This window comes from Ruditapes philippinarum, unplaced genomic scaffold (assembly GCF_026571515.1).
Source record: "Ruditapes philippinarum isolate M1 unplaced genomic scaffold, ASM2657151v2 ctg375_1_1_1_1, whole genome shotgun sequence".
Lineage (NCBI taxonomy): Eukaryota > Metazoa > Mollusca > Bivalvia > Venerida > Veneridae > Ruditapes > Ruditapes philippinarum.
Window position 1 is genome coordinate 81,247 of NW_026858123.1, and position 23,671 is coordinate 104,917.

General features: G+C 32.6%; 1 protein-coding gene across 4 annotated transcripts; it reads left to right on the forward strand.

Annotated features, from left to right (window-relative positions):
* Nucleotides 1-2,431: 2,431 nt before the first annotated feature.
* Nucleotides 2,432-17,626, forward strand: LOC132752185 (splicing factor 45-like). 4 transcript variants are annotated; one of them, XM_060742483.1, is made up of 13 exons: nt 2,432-2,570; nt 4,392-4,471; nt 4,901-4,980; nt 5,757-5,855; nt 6,122-6,432; nt 6,811-6,914; nt 7,437-7,508; nt 8,244-8,283; nt 10,818-10,969; nt 14,296-14,363; nt 15,287-15,385; nt 15,720-15,792; nt 16,561-17,626. In XM_060742483.1, the coding sequence occupies exons 2-13, from the start codon at nt 4,417-4,419 to the stop codon at nt 16,674-16,676; spliced, it is 1,269 nt and encodes a 422-aa protein (XP_060598466.1). In that variant the 5' UTR covers nt 2,432-2,570; nt 4,392-4,416; the 3' UTR covers nt 16,677-17,626. The 4 variants fall into 4 exon arrangements, with proteins under 4 accessions (XP_060598466.1, XP_060598463.1, XP_060598464.1 ...); XM_060742480.1 differs by having other exon boundaries at nt 2,433-2,570; nt 6,808-6,914; XM_060742481.1 differs by having other exon boundaries at nt 2,496-2,599; nt 6,808-6,914.
* The last annotated feature ends 6,045 nt before the right edge of the window (nt 17,627-23,671 follow it).

Consider the following 23,671-nt stretch of genomic DNA (forward strand, 5'->3'; position numbering starts at 1 on the left):
TAATAAAAATTTTGTTGATTTGATAAAATTAGGATGTAATAAAAACTAAATAGAGTGAGATTAAATCAATTTTAATATGTTGACACATCTTGCAGATTATCAATTCCCAATATAACTATATGTGTTTAATTGATCTAAACTAATTCAGACTCCAGTTTTTCTGAAAGTGATCTTAGGATTTTTCCCGTATTTTTGAATAATTTGATTGTTAATTTTTGACAATTCAGAGGATCGACAACAACAACAACAACAACAACATCATCACCATCATCATCATCATCATCATCATCATCATTCATCATTCATCATTCATCATTCATCATTCATCATTCATCATAATCATCAATATCATCATCATCATTATCATTTGCTCACAATAGAATTTATTCAAAATAATTCGTATTTATATTTTTTATTTATACATTCAGGAACATATCACATGATACAGTAATAAAATCATACAGTTAAGAGATAGTTAACATATAAATCTCCATATATAAAATGAGATCATAAAACAGCATAAAGAGCACACTTTTATCATAAAAATTAATAAGACGTATTTAATTGATCTAAACTAAATAAGACTCCAGTTTTTCTGAAAGTGATCTTAGGATTTTTCGAGTATTTTTGAATAATTTGATTGTTCATTTTTGACAATTCAGAGGATCAACAACAACAACAACAACAACATCATCATCATCATCATCATCATCATCATCATCATCATCATCATCATCATCATCATTCATCAATATCATCATCATCATTATATCATTCATCATTCATCAATATCATCATCATCATCATCATTTGCTCACAATAGAATTTATTCAAAATAATTCGTATTTATATTTTTTATTTATACATTCAGGAACATATCACATGATACAGTAATAAAATCATACAGTTAAGAGATAGTTAACATATAAATCTCCATATATAAAATGAGATCATAAAACAGCATAAAGAGCACACTTTTATCATAAAAATTAATAAGACGTACTATGCACCTATGGATAGTCCATTAAGCTAAAAGCTTATTTCCAATGGGGTCCATAGAAATTCCCGTTTTATTCACTTGACATGTAATATTTTACTATTTACAAGTCATAGTTTTTAACACAATCAACTTGAACAATAACAACACTTTTAGACTAATACTTTAAATAATTTAAAAAGGTCAAATGTAAGGTATTCAATAAAGCTTTTAAAGTACACATCGTGCATATCTAGATAATACATAAAATTGTATATTATAAATCATCAATCAGTAAGTGTTTTTTGTTTCATAAAATGTGTCAAGTACTTTGAATATATAATCATTTTTTTTATTATTATTCAATTCAGGTATCAGAACAAAATGGTACATAGATAGAATAGAATAGAATAGAATAGGATAGGATAGAATAGAATAGAATAAGTATAGAATAAGAATAAGAATAAGAATAAGAATAAGAATAAGAATAAGAATAAGAATAGAATAGAATAGAATAGAATAGAATAGAATAGAATAGAATAGAATAGGATAGAATAGGATAGGATAGGATAGGATATAGAAGGATTTCGAGACATTTCGGCCCCAAGACGTATCGGCCCCAAATTACCCAAGACGTTTCGGCCCCAGACGTTTCGGCCATTTACCAAATCGGCCCCAGAATAAGTACTGTGTTTTAAAACGGTATATCGTTAATTAGCATTTAAATAAATAAATGAATCAATTGATAAATGTATTTAATCATATTGTATAAGAATGTTGTATTCGAACCATAATTTATTGTTTAAGATGTTTGCATTTGCATGTAAATTTTTCAAAAAGAACTGACTTGCAACAGTGGATATTACTTTTAGTCTATAGGACTTTAGTGTTCTTCATGTCTTTATATTTTAGAAAATGATAGAATAAGTTAAGTGCAGACTATTCTATGTCTGTTTATTTGAAACTTATGCAAGCAAGCGCAACATATATATTAAACATATTAAATATATTGACAATAATATTCAATGAATCATCCTATGTTTGCTGAAAAATCCAGGTTTTGATCTCCAAACATTGTATATATTACAATTTTATACTTGTTATAAGCATTGTACTATGCTTTATACAAATAAACTTTTCGTATTCGTATATTCGGTTTGTTTTATAAATTATGGATTAACCTGTCTTTATTGTTTGTTACACCTTTAAAAACATAAACGTATATATATCTAAATGGTTCAATAGATCAAAAGATACTAAATAATTATTTAAAGAATTAAAGTGTCAGAATTATTTAATTTTAATTAAATTAATTGTTGTTAATCAATCAAGCAATAATCTATAGTAGGGCCGAAACGTTTCGCGGAATAGAATAGAATAGAAAGTTTAAATATAGATATAGAATAAAACCGGATATATTCCAAATGAATCCCGCTCTTTTATGCGTGTTTCTTTTTTCTCAACACAATAAATTACAACATCGATCGGAAGAAAAATATTTTTCAACAATAGCGTGACGACAGTGATATTTTTCGCCATTCGTGTACAACTATCACACATTTCAAGAACAACAACAACAAAAAGCATCAATAAGGTATATTTCACGAATTAATTACAAATAAAGTAAGAAGGTATTCTTTTTTCTCTGTTTTATTGATGTATGTAGTATGGTTATATGTGAAAGTATTCAATTATCTATCATATATCCGCTTGAGAGCGGGTTTACTTTATGGGATCTGAACTGCCCTAGTACTCGGACGAATCTTTCGGAAAATTTGGTTCGATCGACGCCACGAACCTAATTGATGATAACAGGTCCTAAGAATAATAATTCTCATATAGGTTTACGAAAAAACATGCAACTCCTTAAAGAAATGCATAAACTGATAGTCTAATGACATATTCTCCAAATAATGTCTAAATTCTGATAGTCTAATGACATATTCTCCAAATAATGTCTAAATTTCTAACCCATTCTGGATCTTGATCAGTATGATAGTCATACGTTTCAGGGCCTTTCAGCATATAGGCAACGGAAGAGAGGAGTAATTCCAAATGGAATACGGCTGTATTGTAGCCATCTACTGTCTTTGCTAGGGCAACACAATCACTCAATTTATTCCAAACAACAATTGTTCATCAGGGGGCCAAAATGTTTGATCACAATTCACATGACTACGTGATTACGACATTGACCGTTACAGGTTAATACATCAAAAGTGACCATGAATTGCTGACTTATATTCTTCTATTTTATTTAAGTACTGATAAATTATAAGTACTGAAAAATTATAAAGAAAAGAAAATAAAAATTAAATCTTGCATAATTATCATGAGTATTAAATCATGTCATGTCAACAAAGATGTTCTAAATATAGTACATAAATTATATGCCTTTACTCTAATCAGTTTCCACAATCAACGTAGGTCAATGTCTTGCATGTACATGTAACTTCATCTTTCTGATACCTTGTTAAATTAATATGAAAAAGGCAAAGCCTCAAAGCGAGCTCAATTTACTTTGAACGTGAAATAGTATGAAGTAATCTCAAATGCAGTGAAGAGTGCGTGTGACGTCACACGTACTGTGTTAAATATGGCTCCGCCCCTGTCGTTATATGAATATCGAGTTTTGAAAACGTTGATAAAACTTTGTTTGTTTAGTTTATTTCATTTCATTCTATAATTTTTCAAGCGAAATAAAGATTAATAAAGGTGAAATAAATGTAAAACTTAAAACGTTTGCGACATTTAAATAGCGTACTTGATTTGATTGTTTTGCACGTGCTGTTTGGCGCTACATTGTGACGTCACGTAAACAATACTTTAAACGTCTGTACAGCGTTAACGACTAAATAAAAGATATTGGTGTTCGGATTCATTTTCTTAGTTAGACCATTTTCTTTCATTCTAGATAGTTTTCACAACAAAATTCGACAAAAAATTGTTTTTATTTATCAGATTTTTCAAACAAAATGGCGCCTTCGATTTTCATTTTTTATACACAGCTTCCGTTATTCTGGTTCCCTGTCCAATTATGGTTCCCATAAACGTGCGCGGGTGACCAGTCTACACATCCGTTTTCAGTCAGAATTCCTCAGTTTTTATCGTTATCTTTAAATTCGAAAGGTTGCGATGTGTCCAATTCGGTACTTTGGACGAAAGTTTTCAAAACCATCACTTAGCAGGTACTCGCGTTACCGTAAAGCTCGCTTTGCGAGCAGGCCCTTTGGGCCAGCTCGTCGAGCTCGCTATAAATACTACAGATACTGATATCAAATAATTGGTATAATTATTAATTTCCTCTATGTCAGATATTTCCTCCCTTGAGGCATGCAGCTGACAGAAAATTCTTGTTATACAAATATACTATAAATGATATGTTAGGATTTTAGGCTTTCTTCTTTTATCGCAGGATTGTTGATTGTGGATCTTGAAAGATGTCCCTGTATGATGACCTTGACATTGATAAGGAGGAGAAAGGAGGGGTTGCAGGTATTATTAACTTTTCTATATACATGTATCAATATTGATAGATTAATTGTTTTGATTTAAAACAGCTGTTGTTTTTTTAAGAAGTGTAAGGTGTGTCTGCAGTTGAAGACAATGTTTTGGAACTATATATTGTTATGTAGATGATCACCCTTCACACAAATTTTGAGTACAACACAACTTAAATATCCAGTCATAAGTGTACGGGGAGTCAGAATCCCAAGAGTTTGAGGGAAACCTTATATTTGACAATAGAAGCGACCAATTATCTTTGTGATTTTAATTATTATACATGTTTTTGATTTGTATATTGCCATACTATAAAAAGCTATATATAATTTTGTATATTGCCATACTATATATAGACATTGACAGCAATGATATATTGTATTGTGTGTTGTATATCTGTAAGGGAACATTTGTGTATTTCAGCTGGCTGGTCCTCTAATTATAAACTGATGAAATCTCAGCTGCAGGCGAAGAAGGCTTCACTTATACAGTCCAGTTCTAAGGTAAGATAATAAATGTATTAATCTATTAAAGCTGACACAGCAGTGGTGTTAATTTTGCTTTAAAAAGTTTGGTCATTATTTAAAGTAGGCAAGTACAAATGTATATTAGTTTCAGCCATGATAGAAGCTGAGTTGACAGTTACAATTGTTGCAGTGGATTTTACACAGCTTGAAGCTATTTCAAAGGGAAGACTAGTATTTGTGTTAATAAATTAAAGTAAAAATTGTTGTAAGATGATATAATGAATATTGTGTTGTTTATTTTTCTTACACGAAGCTATGTTATGTAGAAAGCCTAAAAACTTAGAATTTGAAATTCTAATGTAGATCCACAGGGACACTTAAAATAGAAAGCTGTTCAAAGGATGATTACGAAATATGCTCAAAAATAAATTAAGAATTGTATTTTAGTGATATTCTCAGACTGATTTGGGTACAAAGTATTGCTACACTATTCAATTTTGGGTCATTTTTCAACATCAGATAGAAAATTTATCTTGAAAAAAATATTTCCAGTCCTGTTAAGAAAAATCAGTGGAGTCCCTTTAATTTCTACATTATTACATGTAGGCTCTTGCTTTACTTACAAGTGCAGACAATTTACTGGCAGCATATTGTATAGTCAATTTAAAAACAATTTTTTTACTGTAGAATGTGTCATTTAAATCTATTTTAAGAAATAGTTTTTGTATGTATGTCAGATAACAGTTTAGGCTAGGATATCTGTGTATTTTGTGGTAAATATAAAAGGTTTCATTTATTTCTGTCATTTTCAGAGTCACAGAAAGTCAAGTACATTAGCACCTGTTGTTGACTTTAAAAGAACGGCTGACACAACAGATAGTCCTCTCAAATTTAATATGATCACTGGCAAGGTAATATTCTAATACCTAATTGTATTAGTAAACAGGAATCAAAAAATATGTTCAGTGTCACTCGTCCTGTATTGAGTTCTCTTAAATTCTACTTATAATTACGAGCAGACAAGTGGAATATTTGATCTCTTGTTAATTAAAGAATGAAATATTTATTAATTTCTGAGACATAATTTGCCTTTAAGTAAGGTTTAGTAATTAATGTATGTGTAGATTAATTATAAGTGCCATTGGTTACATTGGTCTAACTATCATTTTCTTACCAGTTGGAGAATGTACCAGTTCAGGAGAGAATGTCAAGAGATACACCAGTTGCACTTGGTGGATCTCCGTTTATTGCGTCAGATCCGGTGCCGTCTCTGACTGGTGTAAAAGACGAGTATAACCCTCTGCGACCGAACGATTACGAGGAGATAATGAAGAAGAAGCGGGATCAGAAACAGAAAGAAAGAGACGAAGAGGAGAGGAAGAGAGATTCCCGTGATTCACGAGATATAAGAGATACGAGGGACACGAGGGATATACGAGATTTCCGTGATTCACCGAGAGATAACCGGGACAGAGGAGATGATCGACAGTATGTACATTAACATACATGTTTATACTTGGTTTCTGGAATTCTAATCGATATTTTAATGGAATTTTTAACATTATTTAACATACATGTTTATATTTGGTTTCTGGTATTCAGAGCAAAATTTTAATAGAATTTTTAAATTTAGTGAACTTGTGTTTAAAATCAGAAGCTCAAAATCTTGCTATTTTAACCAGACTAACTACTTATGTTGATTGCATGTACATTAACTCTCTGTTAGATATATACATGTACCGGTAGACAACTTGTACGATATACTGAAATATCATCAATATTGTTTTTTCAATGCAAATTATGACAAGGTTTAGAACATATCAACAATTATTTAAATGATTACTCTAGATTATTTTATTATAGCAGAAGGCGTGACAGAGATAGGGACAGGGATCGTGACGTTGGCGAGTTAGAAAGGGCACGAAGAAGACGTGAAGATGATGAAGACGAATATGAACGACCTGCAAGAAGTAAGTGCGGCGAATTTTAATTGAGCTCTGATTAACCCTATCTCTACTTAGTTCTATTGATGGACTTGTCCAGATTTAACTCTTACCTTGGACTTGTCCATCTTTCAGTCTGTAGGACATCTTGCATAATTTGTAGGGATGGTCTGTATTGGTTGCATCAGTTGCTGTCTGGCTAAGTGCCAAAGACACATTTGATATTGATACTTTGAACATTTACCTGAACATTTACCTGTACATTTTCACCTGTTTTGAAAAAAAGAGATCTAAAATGCCACTTGTCCACACATAGAATTTTCGAGAATTTGATGCAGGACAAGTAGAAAAATGTTGTCTGCACATTGGATTTAGAAGCTACTCGTCCTGCAGGATGAGTGACTCTGAAAATATTTTTCAAAACCTGAAAAAACACTTCATTTCCTTATGTTACTGGTAGTTTGAATAGGCAGATTTGACTGTTAAATAGATGATTGCCATGAATTATCCTCCAATTATATATGTTTAATTTTGTTTTGTTAAAAACAGAAAAATCTGAGATAGGAGCAGCTATAGCACCACCAATGTCATTGTTAGAGGAGCCTCCAATCAAACCAGAGGGTTAGTGATTATCATTGAGTTAACTCTAAACCTTCCAGTGTTATGAAATGGGCTTGTCATGTTTTAATTTAAATTAGTAATACATGGAGTAGTAAGGCAGCTTCAAAATTGAAATTATAGACAAAGGTAGTTATCAATACAATGTCTGGTTATGGATGTGCAGACAGGTCTAGGTCTTTGCTAGTGGCATATGTCATTATTGTATTAAGCATCAAGGACTGGAGGTTACAATTGCTTTAATTTTGGACATTTTACTGTGACTCTGATCTATATGAGAACTAAACTGAAAAGTTGCAAAGGTTATTTATGCATGTAATAATTATTATTACTTGCTGAAGTCGGTTTTTAAATTCACTTGTAATGGAATAGACCATTGTTTTTTGTTTTTTTTTTATTTTAGTATCAAAATACCAAAAGTGAATTGCTAACAGTATAGGGTATGATCAGTTTGCATGGAAATGCAGGTTGACATAGCTGTATACGTGTGGCATAGGCCTGATAGCTTTATTTGCAGATGGCTAATGATGCTCTTGTCATTGTTGTCATTTATATATAGAGAGAGATAATTAATGTCAGTGAGTCTAGTGTGAAGTTACCTGTGTTCTCATTTAATTGATACATGAAGATAACCATTTGAAATGAGAACTTTTTGTAATCAAATTGTTTGTTACTTGCAATATTTAAAATGACATGTTATGTATTTTTAGACAATGACATGTTATGTTCTATTTTTAGACAATGATGGCTCCATTAGTGGTATGATTCCAACAGGAGGGTAAGTGCATGAAGTATTTTCCCCAACTTTCACATTTGTTTATCTCAGACACGTCACTCAGTGGTCTAGTGGTTAAGGTTGTTGACTTTGAAACCACTTGACCGTCACAGCTGTCGGTTCAGATCCCACCAGCATGGCACCTTTAGCCTAGTAGTTCAACTTCAAACAACTTGCCCCTCACAGCTGTGGGTTTAAATCCAGCCAGAGACTTTGTTTCTTTCATGCCATGAAGTTATCCAGCTAGCTTACGGAATGTCAGTGGTTCTACTTAGGTGCTCATTTAAACATGACATAATGCACCAAGGGGTCTGCATTGGTTTAAGTTTTTTGTAAAGTCAAATATCTCAATTATTGCTTGAGATATTCAATTGAAACTTACAATACTTATTTATAGTAACAAGGTACATCAGATTGACAAGTTGGATAACTCTGCCTACAATATTTACAGAATTATGCCCCTTTTTAACTTAAAAATTTTGGTTAAAGTTTTTTGTAAAGTCAAATATCTCAATTATTGCTTGAGATATTCAATTGAAACTTACCATACTGATTAATAGTAACAATGTACATCAGATTGACAAGTTTGATAACTCTGCCTACAATATTTACAGAATTATGCCCCTTTTTAACTTAAAAATTTTGGTTAAAGTTTTTTGTAAAGTCAAATATCTCAATAATTGCTTGAGATATTCAATTGAAACTTACCATACTTATTAATAGTAACAATGTTCATCAGATTGACAAGTTGGATAACTCTGCCTACAATATTTACAGAATTATGCCCCTTTTTAACTTAGAAATTTTGGTTAAAGTTTTTTTGTAAAGTCAAATATCTCAATTATTACTTGAGATATTCAATTGAATTTTACAATACTTTTTAGCTCGACTATTCGATAAGAATAAGTAGAGCTATTGTAGTCACCCGAGCGTCGGCGTCAGCGTTGGTGTCAGCGTCGGCGTAACCACTTATGTTAAAGTTTTTTTTATACCTCAAATATTTTTTAAAGTCCATTGACATATGGCTTTGAAACTTTGCACACTTGTTCACCATCATGACCCCAACCTGTAGACAGGAGGAGGTAACTGTATCAAGCATTTTGACAGAATTATGCCCCTTTTTCGACTTAGAATTTACGTTAAAGTTTTTGTAATACCTCAAATATTTTCAAAGTCCATTGACATATGGCTTTGAAACTTTGCACACTTGTTCACCATCATGACCCCAACCTGTAGACAGGGGGAGGTAACTGTATCAAGCATTTTGACAGAATTATGCCCCTTTTTCGACTTAGAATTTACGTTAAAGTTTTTGTAATACCTCAAATATTTTCAAAGTCCATTGACAAATGGGCTTTGAAACTTTGCACACTTATTCATCATCATGACCCCAAACTGTAGACAGGAGGAGGTAACTGTATCAAGCATTTTAACAGAATTATGCCCCTTTTTCGACTTAGAATTTTTTTGTTAAAGTTTTTATAATACCTCAAATATTTTCAAAGTCCATTGGCATATGGCTTTGAAACAAGTTGAAATTTTATAGTCTTATTTGAGAGCATAATAGGACTCTCTCCAAGGCCTATATCTGTAATATGGATTTAAAGAAAATTTTTACCCTTTTCTTTACTTAGAAAGTTTTACATATTATTACGTTTTTTTTACTATCAAGCACTAAGAATTGTCGAGCGTTGCTGTCCTACCGACAGCTCTTGTTTATAGTAACAATGTACATCAGTTTGCAAAATTGCATAACTCTGCCTTCAATATTTGCAGAATTATTTGCCCCTTTGAAACTTTGGTTAAAGGTTAAATGTCTTCAAAGGTATTTACTTGAAACTTTACACATGTACTTAGGGTCATAATTGGAGGGTCATAATTGTATGTCACTGACTAAGTTCCATAACTCTATCTTGCATTTAGGCTGATTCATCTCCCCTTTTCTACTAAGTCTCTTGGTTAATGTTTACATGCAAGTTTTACAAATCTCAATAACCATTAAAGATATTTATTTAAAACTTCACATATGCATTTAGAATCATAGTTGTAGGTCACTGACCAAGATCCATAATTCTATCTTGCATTTAGGCTGATTTTTCTCCCCTTTTTTAACTTAGAAATTCATGGTAAAGTTTTGCTTGTAAGCTTTTATCTTCATAACTACTGAAGGGTTTGTGCCTTTTTTAGGACAATTTTATGCATTCATAATAATAAAGCAGTGATTTATTTGATAAAACATCTGAATAACAAGCCTCTGTACCTTTTCGGTCAATTTTATGTATGCATAGGTAAGCATTATTATACTAAATAAAACACCCTTGTGACAACTTTTTGAATAGTCGAGCCAATACTGTCGTTTAAGTAGTGATCTTAACCATTTAGAAACGATTTCATCTTTGTGCCATTTGATTATGAGGACCTTTTTTCAAAGAGAAATTTTTAAAGAATAATTTTCCAAAATTTAAACAATCAGATTTGCAGCAGATACAATGTATATAGCTTAATACACTTTAATTTATTTGATACATCTTACACAGATTGTCAGTGGCTTCAAAGATCATGGCAAAGTATGGTTATAAAGAAGGTCAAGGACTTGGGAAGTCAGAACAAGGCATGAGTACAGCATTATTTGTGGAGAAGACCAGTAAAAGAGGAGGGAAAATTATACATGAGAGAGATTTACCAAAAGGTTTGAATTAAATTTTATAACACTTATTTTTAGCTTGACTATTATTACTTAAAGGAGAGCTATTCTACTCATGTAGCGTTGGTGTTAGCGTCAGCATCCCAGTCACATTTTGGTTACGTTTTTTCATGCAAGTCGGTATCTCCAAAACTACTGAAGGGAATAGGTTGAAAGTTATCACACTTATTTTGAGCATGATATGTCTGTGTCTAAGGCTCTTAGCGTAGATTTTAACAGATTGACCTTTTTGATCTTAGAAAATTCTACATTATCCAGGCTCTTTTTTGTGTCGCCTTGAAAAGGTGACATATAGGGGTTACTTTTGTCGGCGGGGTCGGCGGCGTCTGTGTCAGCGGCGTCGTTGTCGGCGTCCCCTAAAGCTTGTCCGGAGCATAACTCAGTCACTATAAGTCTGATTGACTTCAAACTTGTATATGCATGCTTCTTTCAATAACCCGAAGTGCAGGGCACAAGGACCGGTACTCTGCAGTTCTTATTTTTTGAGTTATTGCCCTTTGTTTAAATTTCATACTTTAATTTTGTCCGGGCCATTTCTCCTTAAATATAAAAGCTATGGACTTGAAACTTCATAGGATGATAGATCTCATTAAGAAGAAGTGCAGTGCACAAAACAGGTTACTCTGCATTTTCTTATTTTTTTGAGTTATTGCCCTTTGGTTTATTTTCATACTTTAATTTTGTCCGGGCCATTTCTCCTTAAATATAAAAGCTATGGACTTGAAACTTCATAGGATGATAGATCTCATTAAGAAGAAGTGCAGTTGCACAAGAATCGGTACTCTGCATTTCTTAATTTTTGAGTTATGGCCCTTTGTTGATTTTCTTACTTTATTTTTGTCCTGGTCATTTTCTCCTCAAGTATGAAAGCTATGGACTTGAAACATCATAGAATGAAAGATCTTATTGATAAGAAGTGCCGTGTTGCACAGAAACTGCTGCTCTTGCACTTATTATTTTTTCAGTTATTGCCTTTGTTTTTTTTTTTCATATTCAATTTTTGTCCTGGCCATTTCTCCTAAAACTAACATTGTTCAGAAAGGGACACTCCGATAATCGCAGAGTTCTAGTTACTCAAGCACTTTGGAATGTTGAATGCTCTTGTTTACCTTGTAATTGCCCCTTCGATTTACTTAAAGAATTGCTTTTTAGAGTAGGCTCTAGCAAAATGGTTTGAATCAGACTACAAACTCCCTTTTTTTGGAATGCAGGCTGTAGTTATTGGCCCCCTTTTTACCTTCCCCTTTGCCCAAAAATCCATGGTTTACAGATTAAAGATTTTACCAAAAAGGTTTGAGCTGGGCCTACAACCACAAAATTTTTCCCCCCTTAATTACACCTTATGCTTTTGCATAAAAAAAATGGGGGTTTTTTTAAGAAAAAAAAAAGAGGGTTGGTCTACCAAAAAAGGTTTCAATCAGGCTACTGACCACTAATTTTGACCTAGTTATTACCCCTTATTTCTTCTTTGATTTTGCCAAAAAAATGCTAAATCTTTTGCATTATTCATTCCCTTGTATTACTTGAAAAGAAATGATGAATTAGCATTAAAATTTAGTTGACCCCATGTCATCTACAAACAAATAAATGTTGACATAATTATTGCCCCATGTGACATCTTTGATTTTGTTAAAAACATGGTTTTCATCGAGGGATCTACAAAAGGTTTGATTCCAGCTATAAACTACTAACTTTTAGATTGATTTTTTGAAGAATAGAAGGGCTACCCTACTACTCAGAAGTTACAGAACTTACAAAGTACCTGCTTGGCTTGACATGCACTTCAAAACTACTGAAAATTTACTTAAAAAAAAAATTTTAAAGTCTTTGGATTAAATTTTGGGGGTCCCACTTTCCAGGGCCCCAAAAATTTGGGTTTTCCCGGTTTACTAATTTTAGGGCCCCTTTTTCATTTATTTTCTGGGAAAGTTTTCCCCTTGAAATTTATATGTGTTTTTTGGGGTTGATAAATTTTGTGTCTGTCCTAGGCCTATAACTTTGGCATGGATATTGAATGAAGTATGTCCCTTTGTGAACTTACAAAATTTCTTGGTCTCTATCCAAGACTCACAACTGTGTCATGTATTTTGAATGAAATCTCCCTCTTTGTAAAGATGATCTTTATTCCTACATTATTCAGGCTCTTGTTTAACTATCAAGAACTGAGAATAGTCAAGTGCAGTTCTTGTTGACATACTTATTGCCCCTTTTTCATCTGATAAGATTTTTGGATGATACCTTTATTCTTTGACAAGACCATACTGTAAGGTTACAAGTAATATTCCATGAGAACTGTAGGTATTTTATTTAAAGTAAATGATTATTATGAAAACAGAAGTTTATTAAATTTCAAATTTACATCTGAGTGGTAAAGGTCATAGACTTTGAATCACTTCCCCCTCACTGCTGTAGGTTCAAATCCCATCAAAAGATTTTTGATTATTTCTTGTGAAGAAGCTTACTCAGCTAGCTTACAGAGCTTTGGTGGTCCTACTCAGGTGCCCGCTTGTGCCTGAAATAAAGCCCCTAGGCACACCTGAGGACTTTTGTCATTAGTAAATCTGAAAAGTCACTATATTCATCTGTTGGAAAGAAAGAAAGGGAGGGGTTAAAATGGATGAATAAACATTTTCAGATAAAAAAGTCCTAATTTTTCCATTTTCTCAAAATTACTCTCCGTCTTTCTGTTTCAATTACAGCAGAGATTTAAAGTTAGGTATTCTGCTTTTCTGGGGTCATGATAAATCTTCAATTCAATAAAAAAAATGAAAAAGTTACAAATTTTATTTTTTTGATACTTGTTTTGATGTTTATCACTTGATATTAAGTGTTTTATGAAGTATTTTTATTAAGTGGTTGATTGAATAAAAAAGAAATAAAGTGCAAAACTTGAAATCCTTTAAAATTGATGATAAGAATGATTTATATGTTTTGTGGCTTTATATTTACTTTGATATGATGTCAATCCTCTACTTGCTTACGCAGGAGTTCACATTTGTTAATAGCTAATTTATGTGATGATTTATATTATTGATTAAATGGTTTGTTTATAGTTTGTTTAAACATATAGTTTGTTTAAACAAAAGTGCATTAGGACAATTTTTGAGGATCATTTAATGATTGTAAAAAGCCTTATTTAATGATTTAAGGTTCTTTATAATTGGGCTTATTATAAATAAAAATATTCCATAATTGAGAGTTTTAAAAGTTTTATTTTTTTTAAAAAGCACTTTAATTTGAAGAAATTATTAATTTTACATTATGATGTTATGTATTTTGTGGTCAAATTTTTTCTATCTTTTAAATCGTAGATACCCCACGTGAGTCAGTGACGAATGCGAACTTATTACGAAATCCAACAAAGGTCATCTTATTAAGGGTAAGTACCTGGTTATAGTACAGATTGTCAGCGCTAAGTACATAGTGTCACAGTACTTTGTGACATTGCCTGTTCACTAAGCATAGTATTACATTTTAGAACCATGTCCCTGATTTACATAAAATTAGTCTGGTTTCGGTAAAGGCATTTTGAAGGGTAACTGGTAAATGTAAACAACAGCTGAAATATAAAAATACATATCCTTTTTGATGAAGTGCTCATTGGGAATGAATGTATTGCAAATACAAATTTTTAAGATAAAAAGAAAAGGGATTTATATTTAGTAGAAAGTATAAAATAAGACACTTTGGTCAAGTGTTCTCTCTTAATAGAAGTAAGTAAATATACATAAATGACAGGGTAGGATGATACAAGAATAAAATTTATTTTTTTCCTATCAATTAGTAGTACAACAAGTACATCATTTCTATTTATCATTGAGCAACTAAACCCCAAGTCATCTTAGTTCAAGGTTTTTCAACAAAACTTCTTATTTCATGAAATAAGTTGATGTAGTGCAATGAAAAAAATGGTTTATGTGGTTTACTAAGTAAAGCTTAATATTTTTGAGTAGGAAATAAAGGTGATTTTTTTTTTAGCTTTATATGCTTTGAATATTTCACTCTGTGGTTGAGTGATTAAGGTTTCTGACTTAAAACCAGTTGCATCTCACTGCTGTTGGTTGGAATCCCAACAGGGACTTCAGAGCTTACAGAAAGTCAGGGGTTCATACTTTGGTGTCTGTTCATGCCTGAAATAATGCTTGGAAGGGCATGTTAAGTCTCCTTCACAAGTAAATCTTGAATATTGCCGTATGACCTTGACAGTGAAGGTTGAACTCAAACAACACCAAAAAAGACATCAATAAAATAAAATAAAAATACCAATGTGTTTGTACTAATAGTTGTATTTTTGTATGATAGAATATGGTTGGCCCTGGAGAAGTTGATGAAGATCTAGAGGGAGAAACATTTGAGGAATGTGGAAAATATGGCAAAGTTATCAAATGTCTCATTTTTGAGGTAAGCTTCACTAAATATAAAACTTACCTAGTTGCAATGTACCTTTATCATTTGTACAGTAATATTGACATCATTTAAAATAAATTGTATCTTTTTCCTTTACAAGAGAGTTAAGTAAAACTGTTATTACTTTTTCATTAGCTTCAAGCAATAAGTGAATTATGATAGTTGGCTTTGAATTCCTTTTATATTGTTGTTCACTCAAATCTCATCAGATATTTTGAACTCTTCATTTTATTAGTCATTTATCTATAGTGGCAGTTGGTCTAAGTAAGTACACAACTAGTGCTTTGATTATCCACCAAGGTATTTAGGTTTGTTTAAATTTTTTTAGATGCCAAGCAACCCAGATGATGAGGCTGTAAGAATTTTTGTAGAGTTTGACAGAATAGACTCAGCAATTAAAGGTATGAACTAATCTTTTTACCTGATTTTTCTTCAGGAATTGTCTCCCTTGTGTAAGAGACATACCCGGTACCTGATTACACTAAGTAAATAAGTTATGAAGGCTTTTCCTAAAAATTTGATTTTAAACTGATCTTTATCAAATTTGGTCCCTATGATGATGAGCATAGTGTATCTACAAAACAACTTTGGAGAGGGAAATCACTTCTGGGTTATGGCCCTTGAATTGACCAATATTGACTGGATAAGTCATGTCAGTTATATTACTTGAAGAGTTTAATGAAATGAATATGGTTACAATGTTAATGAAGGAAAGTGGTGGGCTATTTGTTAAGGTGTCTGCCTCTTAACCCAGGGATCATGGGTTCGAGCCCTACTTGGGTCATGACCATGTTTCTAGAACTGGTTAGTTCCAGGAAGCAGACTCGAAACTGATTAATACAACTTGCAAGAACTTGTTTCGCAATCGAGCTTAAATAAATGTGTTTCAACTAAACTAGTTAAGGTACATATACACAATTTTTTCTTAAAGATGCATAGTCTCAATTTTTGTTGGTTTTATTCTGTCGAAGATCATTGTTTGACAGAAACTAGTCCATAAGTAAACAATTTTAACACAAGCTGGGGCTTATGGAGTGTCCTTCTACTAAGTCTAAGCAATGTTCACATCGTTGTTGGGTAGTTATGGCATTTGTTGTTGATATAAACAAATTATAAATATATGTAATCATCATCTAAAGAAATTTATTGGTTTTTCCTTTCTCTTTCAGCAATAATTGATTTGAATGGAAGATATTTTGGTGGCCGTGTAGTGAAATGTTGTTTTTTCAATCTCGATAAATTCCGAAGATTAGACCTTGGAGCAGATATCGATACCCCACCCTAGTATACAAAAATTAGGATATCTGGTTTTTATTATTGACATTTCTCTCAATTTTGGTGGCACAGTACATTTATATTTGTGTCACAAAGTGTAATGATAGTACAAGGGTTGTTGGTGAACTTAGAATCAAAATATGCTGTCTTGTACACTGAACAATAGTTGATGATTTGTCAGCTACCATTTATGAAGACTGGCAAATCAAGTCTTTATGATTCTATCCTTTAAGCTTATTGACGCCAACGGATTGTTACCCATGTGACCAATGCAGAACAAGACCAGCTGGCACATATGTGCTGACTATATGTGCCGACTAATTATGGTCTGCACTGTTTCCTATTCAGACAGAACATATCTTGTCAATTTCTCTTTAAATTATGAATGGTTTTGTCCAGATTGAAAAATGGACAAGTCCATTTAAGAAATATTAACATGGTAAGGATAAAATTATTGGGTGAAATGATAAGTAAGAAAGAGTCAGAGACAGTTTAACATGTTTATTTCATCATTAAAATTATCTCGAGTAACCTTTTAGTTACTGGACCAATCTGAAGCCATGTGTCTGTTTAAAAACTATGCAGAGGGAACTTTTTTTAAAAATAAACTTAAAATTTATTATATTATGAAGAAGTAACTCTTTAAAGTATGCACAATAGGTTTAATTGGACACAAAATATAAACCTTACAAGTTTGTAAGGATTTGCCTATATTTGGAGATTTTCCTTTACATCTAGCTTAACTATTTTACATGTATGTGCTCTATTGTTAATAAGTATTATAATTGAAAAAAACAACATTTTTTATGTAGTATGATGTCTGTTCATGTTTATGTTAAGATGGTCGAGAAAATAGCCTACTGTACTTACTAATGTCATAAATTGTATTTTATGAATGCAAATATACATGTACAATACATGAATGAAATAATAAAAAAAATACAACTGTATTAAAACTTGCTTGCACCTTGTTCTTGTTTCTCAGAGCATATAGATAGTTTGATAATAGTGTGTATTGATCTTTTCTTTGGCAGAATTATTGCCAATTGATTGGTCACATACAAAAACAAGAGGGCCATGATGGCCCTGAGGTCGCTCACCTGTATATAGCCCCCCCCCCCCACCCATAAGATGATATTTCATGCTAAACATCTAAGCTCTAGCTCATTGGGCTTTTTAAAAGAAGATTTTTTAAAGTTTTTACTATACACATATAGTTAAAAACAATGACACCCCTGGGGCGGGGCGAGTTTGGACCCCAGGGCTTTTATTTGAACAAACTTTGTAGAAACTTACTAGAAGATGTTTCATGCTCAATATCTAAACTCTAGCTTTTTGGGTTTTTTTCAAAGAAGATTTTAAGTTTTTGCTATATACATATAAGGAAAATCAATGACCCCCAGGGCGGGGCCAATTTTGTCCCCAGGGCTTTTATTTGAACAAACTTGGTAGACACCTATAAGAACATGTTTGATGCTAAATATCTTAGCTCTAGCTCTTTGAGTTCTTTAAAAGAAGATTTTTTAAGTTTTTAGCTGACTATTCGAAGAATATGAGAGCTATTGTAGTCGCCCCGGCGTCCGCATCGGCGTCTGCGTTGGTTAAAGTTTTTTGTAAAGTCAAATATCACAATTATTGCTTGAGATATTCAATTGAAACTTACAATACTTATTTATAGTAACAAGGTACATCAGATTGACAAGTTGGATAACTCTGCCTAAAATATTGACAGAATTATGCCCCTTTTTAACTTAGAAATTTTGGTTAAAGTTTTTTGTAAAGTCAAATATCTCAGTTATTTCTTGAGATATTCAATTGAAACTTACAATACTTATTTATAGTAACAAGGTACATCAGATTGACAAGTTGGATAACTCTGCCTACAATATTGACAGAATTATGCCCCTTTTTAACTTAGAAATTTTGGTTAAAGTTTTTTTGTAAAGTCAAATATCTTAATTATTGCTTGAGATATTCAATTGAAATTTAAAATACTTTTTTATAGTAACAATGTACATCAGTTTGCAAAATTGCATAACTCTGTCTGCAATATTTGCAGAACTATTTGCCCCTTAAATTTGAAACTTAGAAAATTTTGGTTAAAGGTTAAAGGTCTTCAAAGATATTTACTTGAAACTTTACACATGTACTTAGGGTCATAATTTGAGGGCCATAATTGTATGTCACTGACCAAGTTCCATAACTCTATCCTGCATTAAGGCTGATTCATATCCCCTTTTCTACTTAGTCTCTTGGTTAATGTTTACATGCAAGTTTTACATATCTCAATAACTATTAAAGATATTTATTTAAAACTTCACATATGCATTTAGGGTCATAATTGTAGGTCACTGACAAAGATCCATAATTCTATCTTGCATTTAGGCTGATTTTTCTCCCCTTTTTCAACTTAGAAATTCATGGTAAAGTTTTGCTTGTAAGCTGGTATCTCTATAATTACTGAAGGGTTTGTGCCTTTTTTGGGACAATTATATGCATTCATAATAATAAAGCAGTGATTTACTTGATAAAACATCTTAATAACAAGCCTTTGTACCTTTTCTGTCAATTTTATGTATTCATAGGTAATTAGTATTATTTTACTCAATATTACCTTCTGAATAGTCAAGCCAATACTGTATAATTAGACTGTCTCTAAGGCCTATAACATGAATTTATAAAAAAAAATAGCCCTTTTGTGAACTTAGAAAATTTAACATTATCAAAGCTCTAAATTTTACGTTATCAAGGCTCTTTTACTATCAAGCACTTAGAATAGTCGAGCGTGCTGTCCTACCGACAGCTCTTGTTACTATATGCATATAGGGAAAATCAATGACCCCCTGGGGCGGGGCCAATTTTGACCCCAGGGCTTTTATTTGAACAAACTTGGTGGACACCAATAAGAAGATGTTTCATGCTAACCATCTAAGCTCTAGCTCATTGGGCTTTTTAAAAGAAGACTTTTTTAAGTTTTTACTATACACATATAGTTAAAAACAATGACACACCTGGGGCGGGGCCAGTTTTGACCCCAGGGCTGTCATTTGAACAAACTTTGTAGACACTTACTAGAAGATGTTTCATGCTTAATATCTAAACTCTAGCTATTTGGGTTTTTTCAAAGAAGATTTTAAGTTTTTGCTATACACATATAAGGAAAATCAATGACCCCCAGGGCGGGGCCAATTTTGACCCCAGGTCTTTTATTTGAACAAACTTTGTAGACACTCACTAGAAGATGTTTCATGCTTAATATCTTAACTCTAGCTATTTGGGTTTTTTCAAAGGAGATTTTTTAAGTTTTTGCTATACACATATAAGGAAAATCAATGACCCCCGGGGCGGGGCCAATTTTGACCCCAGGACTTTTTTATTTGAACAAAACTTGGTAGACACCTATTAGAACATGTTTGATGCTAAATATCTTAGCTCTAGCTCTTTGAGTTCTTTTAAAAGAAGATTTTTTAAGTTTTTACTATATGCATATAGGGAAAAATCAAATGACCCCCTGGGGCGGGGGCCAATTTTTGACCCCAGGGCTTTTATTTGAACAAACTTGGTAGACCACCAATATGAAGATGTTTCATGCTAAACATCTAAGCTCTAGCTCATTGGGCTTTTTAAAAGAAGACTTTTTTAAGTTTTTACTATACACATATAGTTAAAAACAATGACACACCTGGGGCGGGGCCAGTTTTGACCCCAGGGCTTTTATTTGAACAAACTTTGTAGAAACTTACTAGAAGATGTTTCATGCTTAATATCTAAACTCTAGCTATTTGGGTTTTTTTCAAAGAAGATTTTAAGTTTTTGCTATACACATATAAGGAAAATCAATGACCCCCAGGGCGGGGCCAATTTTGACCCCAGGTCTTTTATTTGAACAAACTTTGTAGACACTCACTAGAAGAGGTTTCATGCTTTATATCTAAACTCTAGCTATTTGGGTTTTTTCAAAGGAGATTTTTTAAGTTTTTGCTATACACATATAAGGAAAATCAATGACCCCCGGGGCGGGGCCAATTTTGACCATAGGACTTTTATTTGAACAAACTTGGTAGACACCTATTAGAACATGTTTGATGCTAAATATCTTAGCTCTAGCTCTTTGAGTTCTTTAAAAGAAGATTTTTTAAGTTTTTACTATATGCATATAGGGAAAATCAATGACCCCCTGTGGCGGGGCCAATTTTGACCCCAGGGCTTTTATTTGAACAAACTTGGTAGACACTCACTAGAAGATGTTTCATGCCGAATATCTAAGCTCTAGCTCTTAGGGGTTTTTAAAAGAAGATATTTAAAGTTTTTTTCTTTCGGTTGCCATGGCAACCAGAGTTCTGCATGGAATTAAATTCTTTGAACAATTTTTAAAGGTGACCACCAAAGAAACATTCCTGTGAAGTTTGGTTGAAATTGGCCTAGTGGTTTATGAGGAGATGTCATTTAAAGTAAAAGTTTACGGACGACGGACGGACGGACGCCGGACGAAAAGCGATCACAAAAGCTCACCCTGTCACTTTGTGACAGGTGAGCTAAAAAGGAAGAATATCTAGCTTTGTTTTGGCAGCTAGGTTTTCTGCAGGCAGAAACTCCAGTTTTATGGCAATTTCATGTAATTTGCATTGTTCTTCAAATCTCCTCAGCATAAAATATTGAATGTGCGATCGCTACAAAAACAATTAAAATAGCAAACATGAATAATGTATGGCCTTTTCCACATAGAAAAAAAAACGAGATACATTATCCATTATCCCTGATTGTAAAATATTCGATATATCTACTGAGAAAACAAAGTTGTATGTGAAGACGTGTGAAATAGTATAGACTACATATATAAAATGAGTTTTTTGGCGACTGAGAGACTAGTGTGGTTGAAATTACCTCCTTGACCATGATCACTGTCAGTTATAGTAAATGCCTTCACGATAGGGAGCGAACGGCCGAAAGGTCATTGGTTCTGCCTGGTTCCCTGACCGTGCCATCATATCGTAGCACAGGTTAAGTCCATCAGAAGGGTAGGGAATCCGTGCAAAGTGGTTTAGGCCGTTGACATCGAACCACTTGTCCCTGGGTGCTGCTAGGGACTATGAATTCTTTCGTACGTGGAAGCTATCCTGCTAGCTAACAGAGCGTCAGTGGCTCGTGCCCGAAAAAAATGCACGGAGGGACGTCTGAGACCTTCCTGCACCAGTAGAGCTGGAAAATCGCCTTATGTCTTGTGACTTAAAGTTTAACAAGAAACATATACCATGGTCGAGGTAGAAAGTCACCACAGAGCCATAACAGTGCTAGTGCGACTTCAATTTTACAAACATTAAAATGTTGGGGAAATGTTACACCAACAACATAGAAGCTAACAAATTAACAAACATTTTCATATCTTTAATGGCTCTTAGAAAAAACAAGAGTATAAAATTTGCAAAAATTACAAGTAAGGTCTAAGTAAAGAAGACAATACTGGTGAGATTCTATTATCTACCACATTTCACAGGCCATACACTTAATGTCAAGTAAATAAAAAACGCAAAAAGTAAGGTTAGAGATATTTCTATTTATTACTAAAGTATCACAGTTTTTTTCAATGCCATTATTAAACATCATCGCATTGACATCATACACAATTTTAGCACTAAAGCAACAACATTAACGGAGAATACGACGAGACATTTGTCCCATTAATTAGAAAGCAAATGCTATATAGGTACTTCTTGCAACATTGTGTTTGAAGGAACTCCACTGAGTTTGTTTGTTTTGTTGTTTTTTACATGAATGGAACAAAAATATTTTCTAATTTTTTTTATTGTTTTTTTTCTTTTTTTGTAGTATTGGATGTAAATCTACACCAATAACTAGTATTAATTCGCTTACTCAGTTTCTGGGGGGAACAATCAATTTTATCGTGCAAATTGACCCCAAAATGAGAAACGTTGCAACATTTTTCACTCAAATCAAATCGGCTAAATCGATTATAAATTTACTACGGGGTATATGTATTGCATAGTTTTGAATTTTAAATGTATGAAATAATTTCAAATTTTATTATTTTAGGAGTTTGTACTACAGTGGGGTTCCTTTTAGTCCATTTGGCAGTGAATACTAACGTGATCATAGTATAAGAACTTATGAATATTTTTCTTAACATGAATGATCGCTACTTGGGCATCTGAAAGCTTGTAATCCCATGTCTAGAATTACAGTATTTTATCATGATTAAAACACATTCAGCTTCCAAAAATTATATGACGTTTATTTTATAAGAAAACACTGTTTTTATGTCATGTTGGTTTCCAAAGAGTAACTAATTGGCCACATAGCCGAGCCATAATCTGCTTCTCATTTGCAAAATAGTAACGTTGTTTATATGACATTATTTCGCATTTCACCGCTACTTTCATTAGGTGGTAATCGTCAAACTTGTTGAGTAACAGGCACATATTTGCCCATTCTAAAGAAAGAAAAACGGTATGAATTTCTGAAGGTTTGAATAAAATATTTCTATGTGACCATTTAATGAATAATACGATTTATTATGATTCTTAATTAGTGCTTTTCTCCCCGTGAAACAAAAAAAAAGCGAATGTAACATAATTATGTAAGTTAAACAACCGTCCAAACTACCATATATTTTGTGAAAGGTTTTGATAACGAACGTATTTAAAATACTGCACTATTGCTTTCTTTAATTGGAATATAACTTAGTTCAAAGATTGGTAAAAGCCATGTATATAGATGATATAAACCGTCACGCTCTTCCAATGAAAATGGACCTTACAAACGTAAGGCACGACAAGATGAACACCGACGAAAATGTATATTTTGCTAAAAAGAATGAAATATTGTCCAGTTTAAATGACTTTATGTCCACCCAAAGTTATATAATGAGCGAATAAATGAAAACCCAAATAAGTTGTAAACATTTTGCAATAATTATTATAGAATTTTATTACTTCGCGTGAACGAAAAATAAGGAAATTTCTGTAAATATACCAATCGGAATCGGTC

Excerpts from the sequence above, each read along its gene's own strand:
- LOC132752185 (XM_060742480.1), top strand. The coding sequence starts at position 4,417 with ATGTCCCTGTATGATGACCTTGACATTGATAAGGAGGAGAAAGGAGGG. Across the intron at positions 4,472-4,900 it reads GGAGAAAGGAGGGGTTGCAG|CTGGCTGGTCCTCTAATTAT; the intron begins GTATTATTAACT and ends TGTGTATTTCAG. Across the intron at positions 15,386-15,719 it reads TCAAATGTCTCATTTTTGAG|ATGCCAAGCAACCCAGATGA; the intron begins GTAAGCTTCACT and ends AAATTTTTTTAG.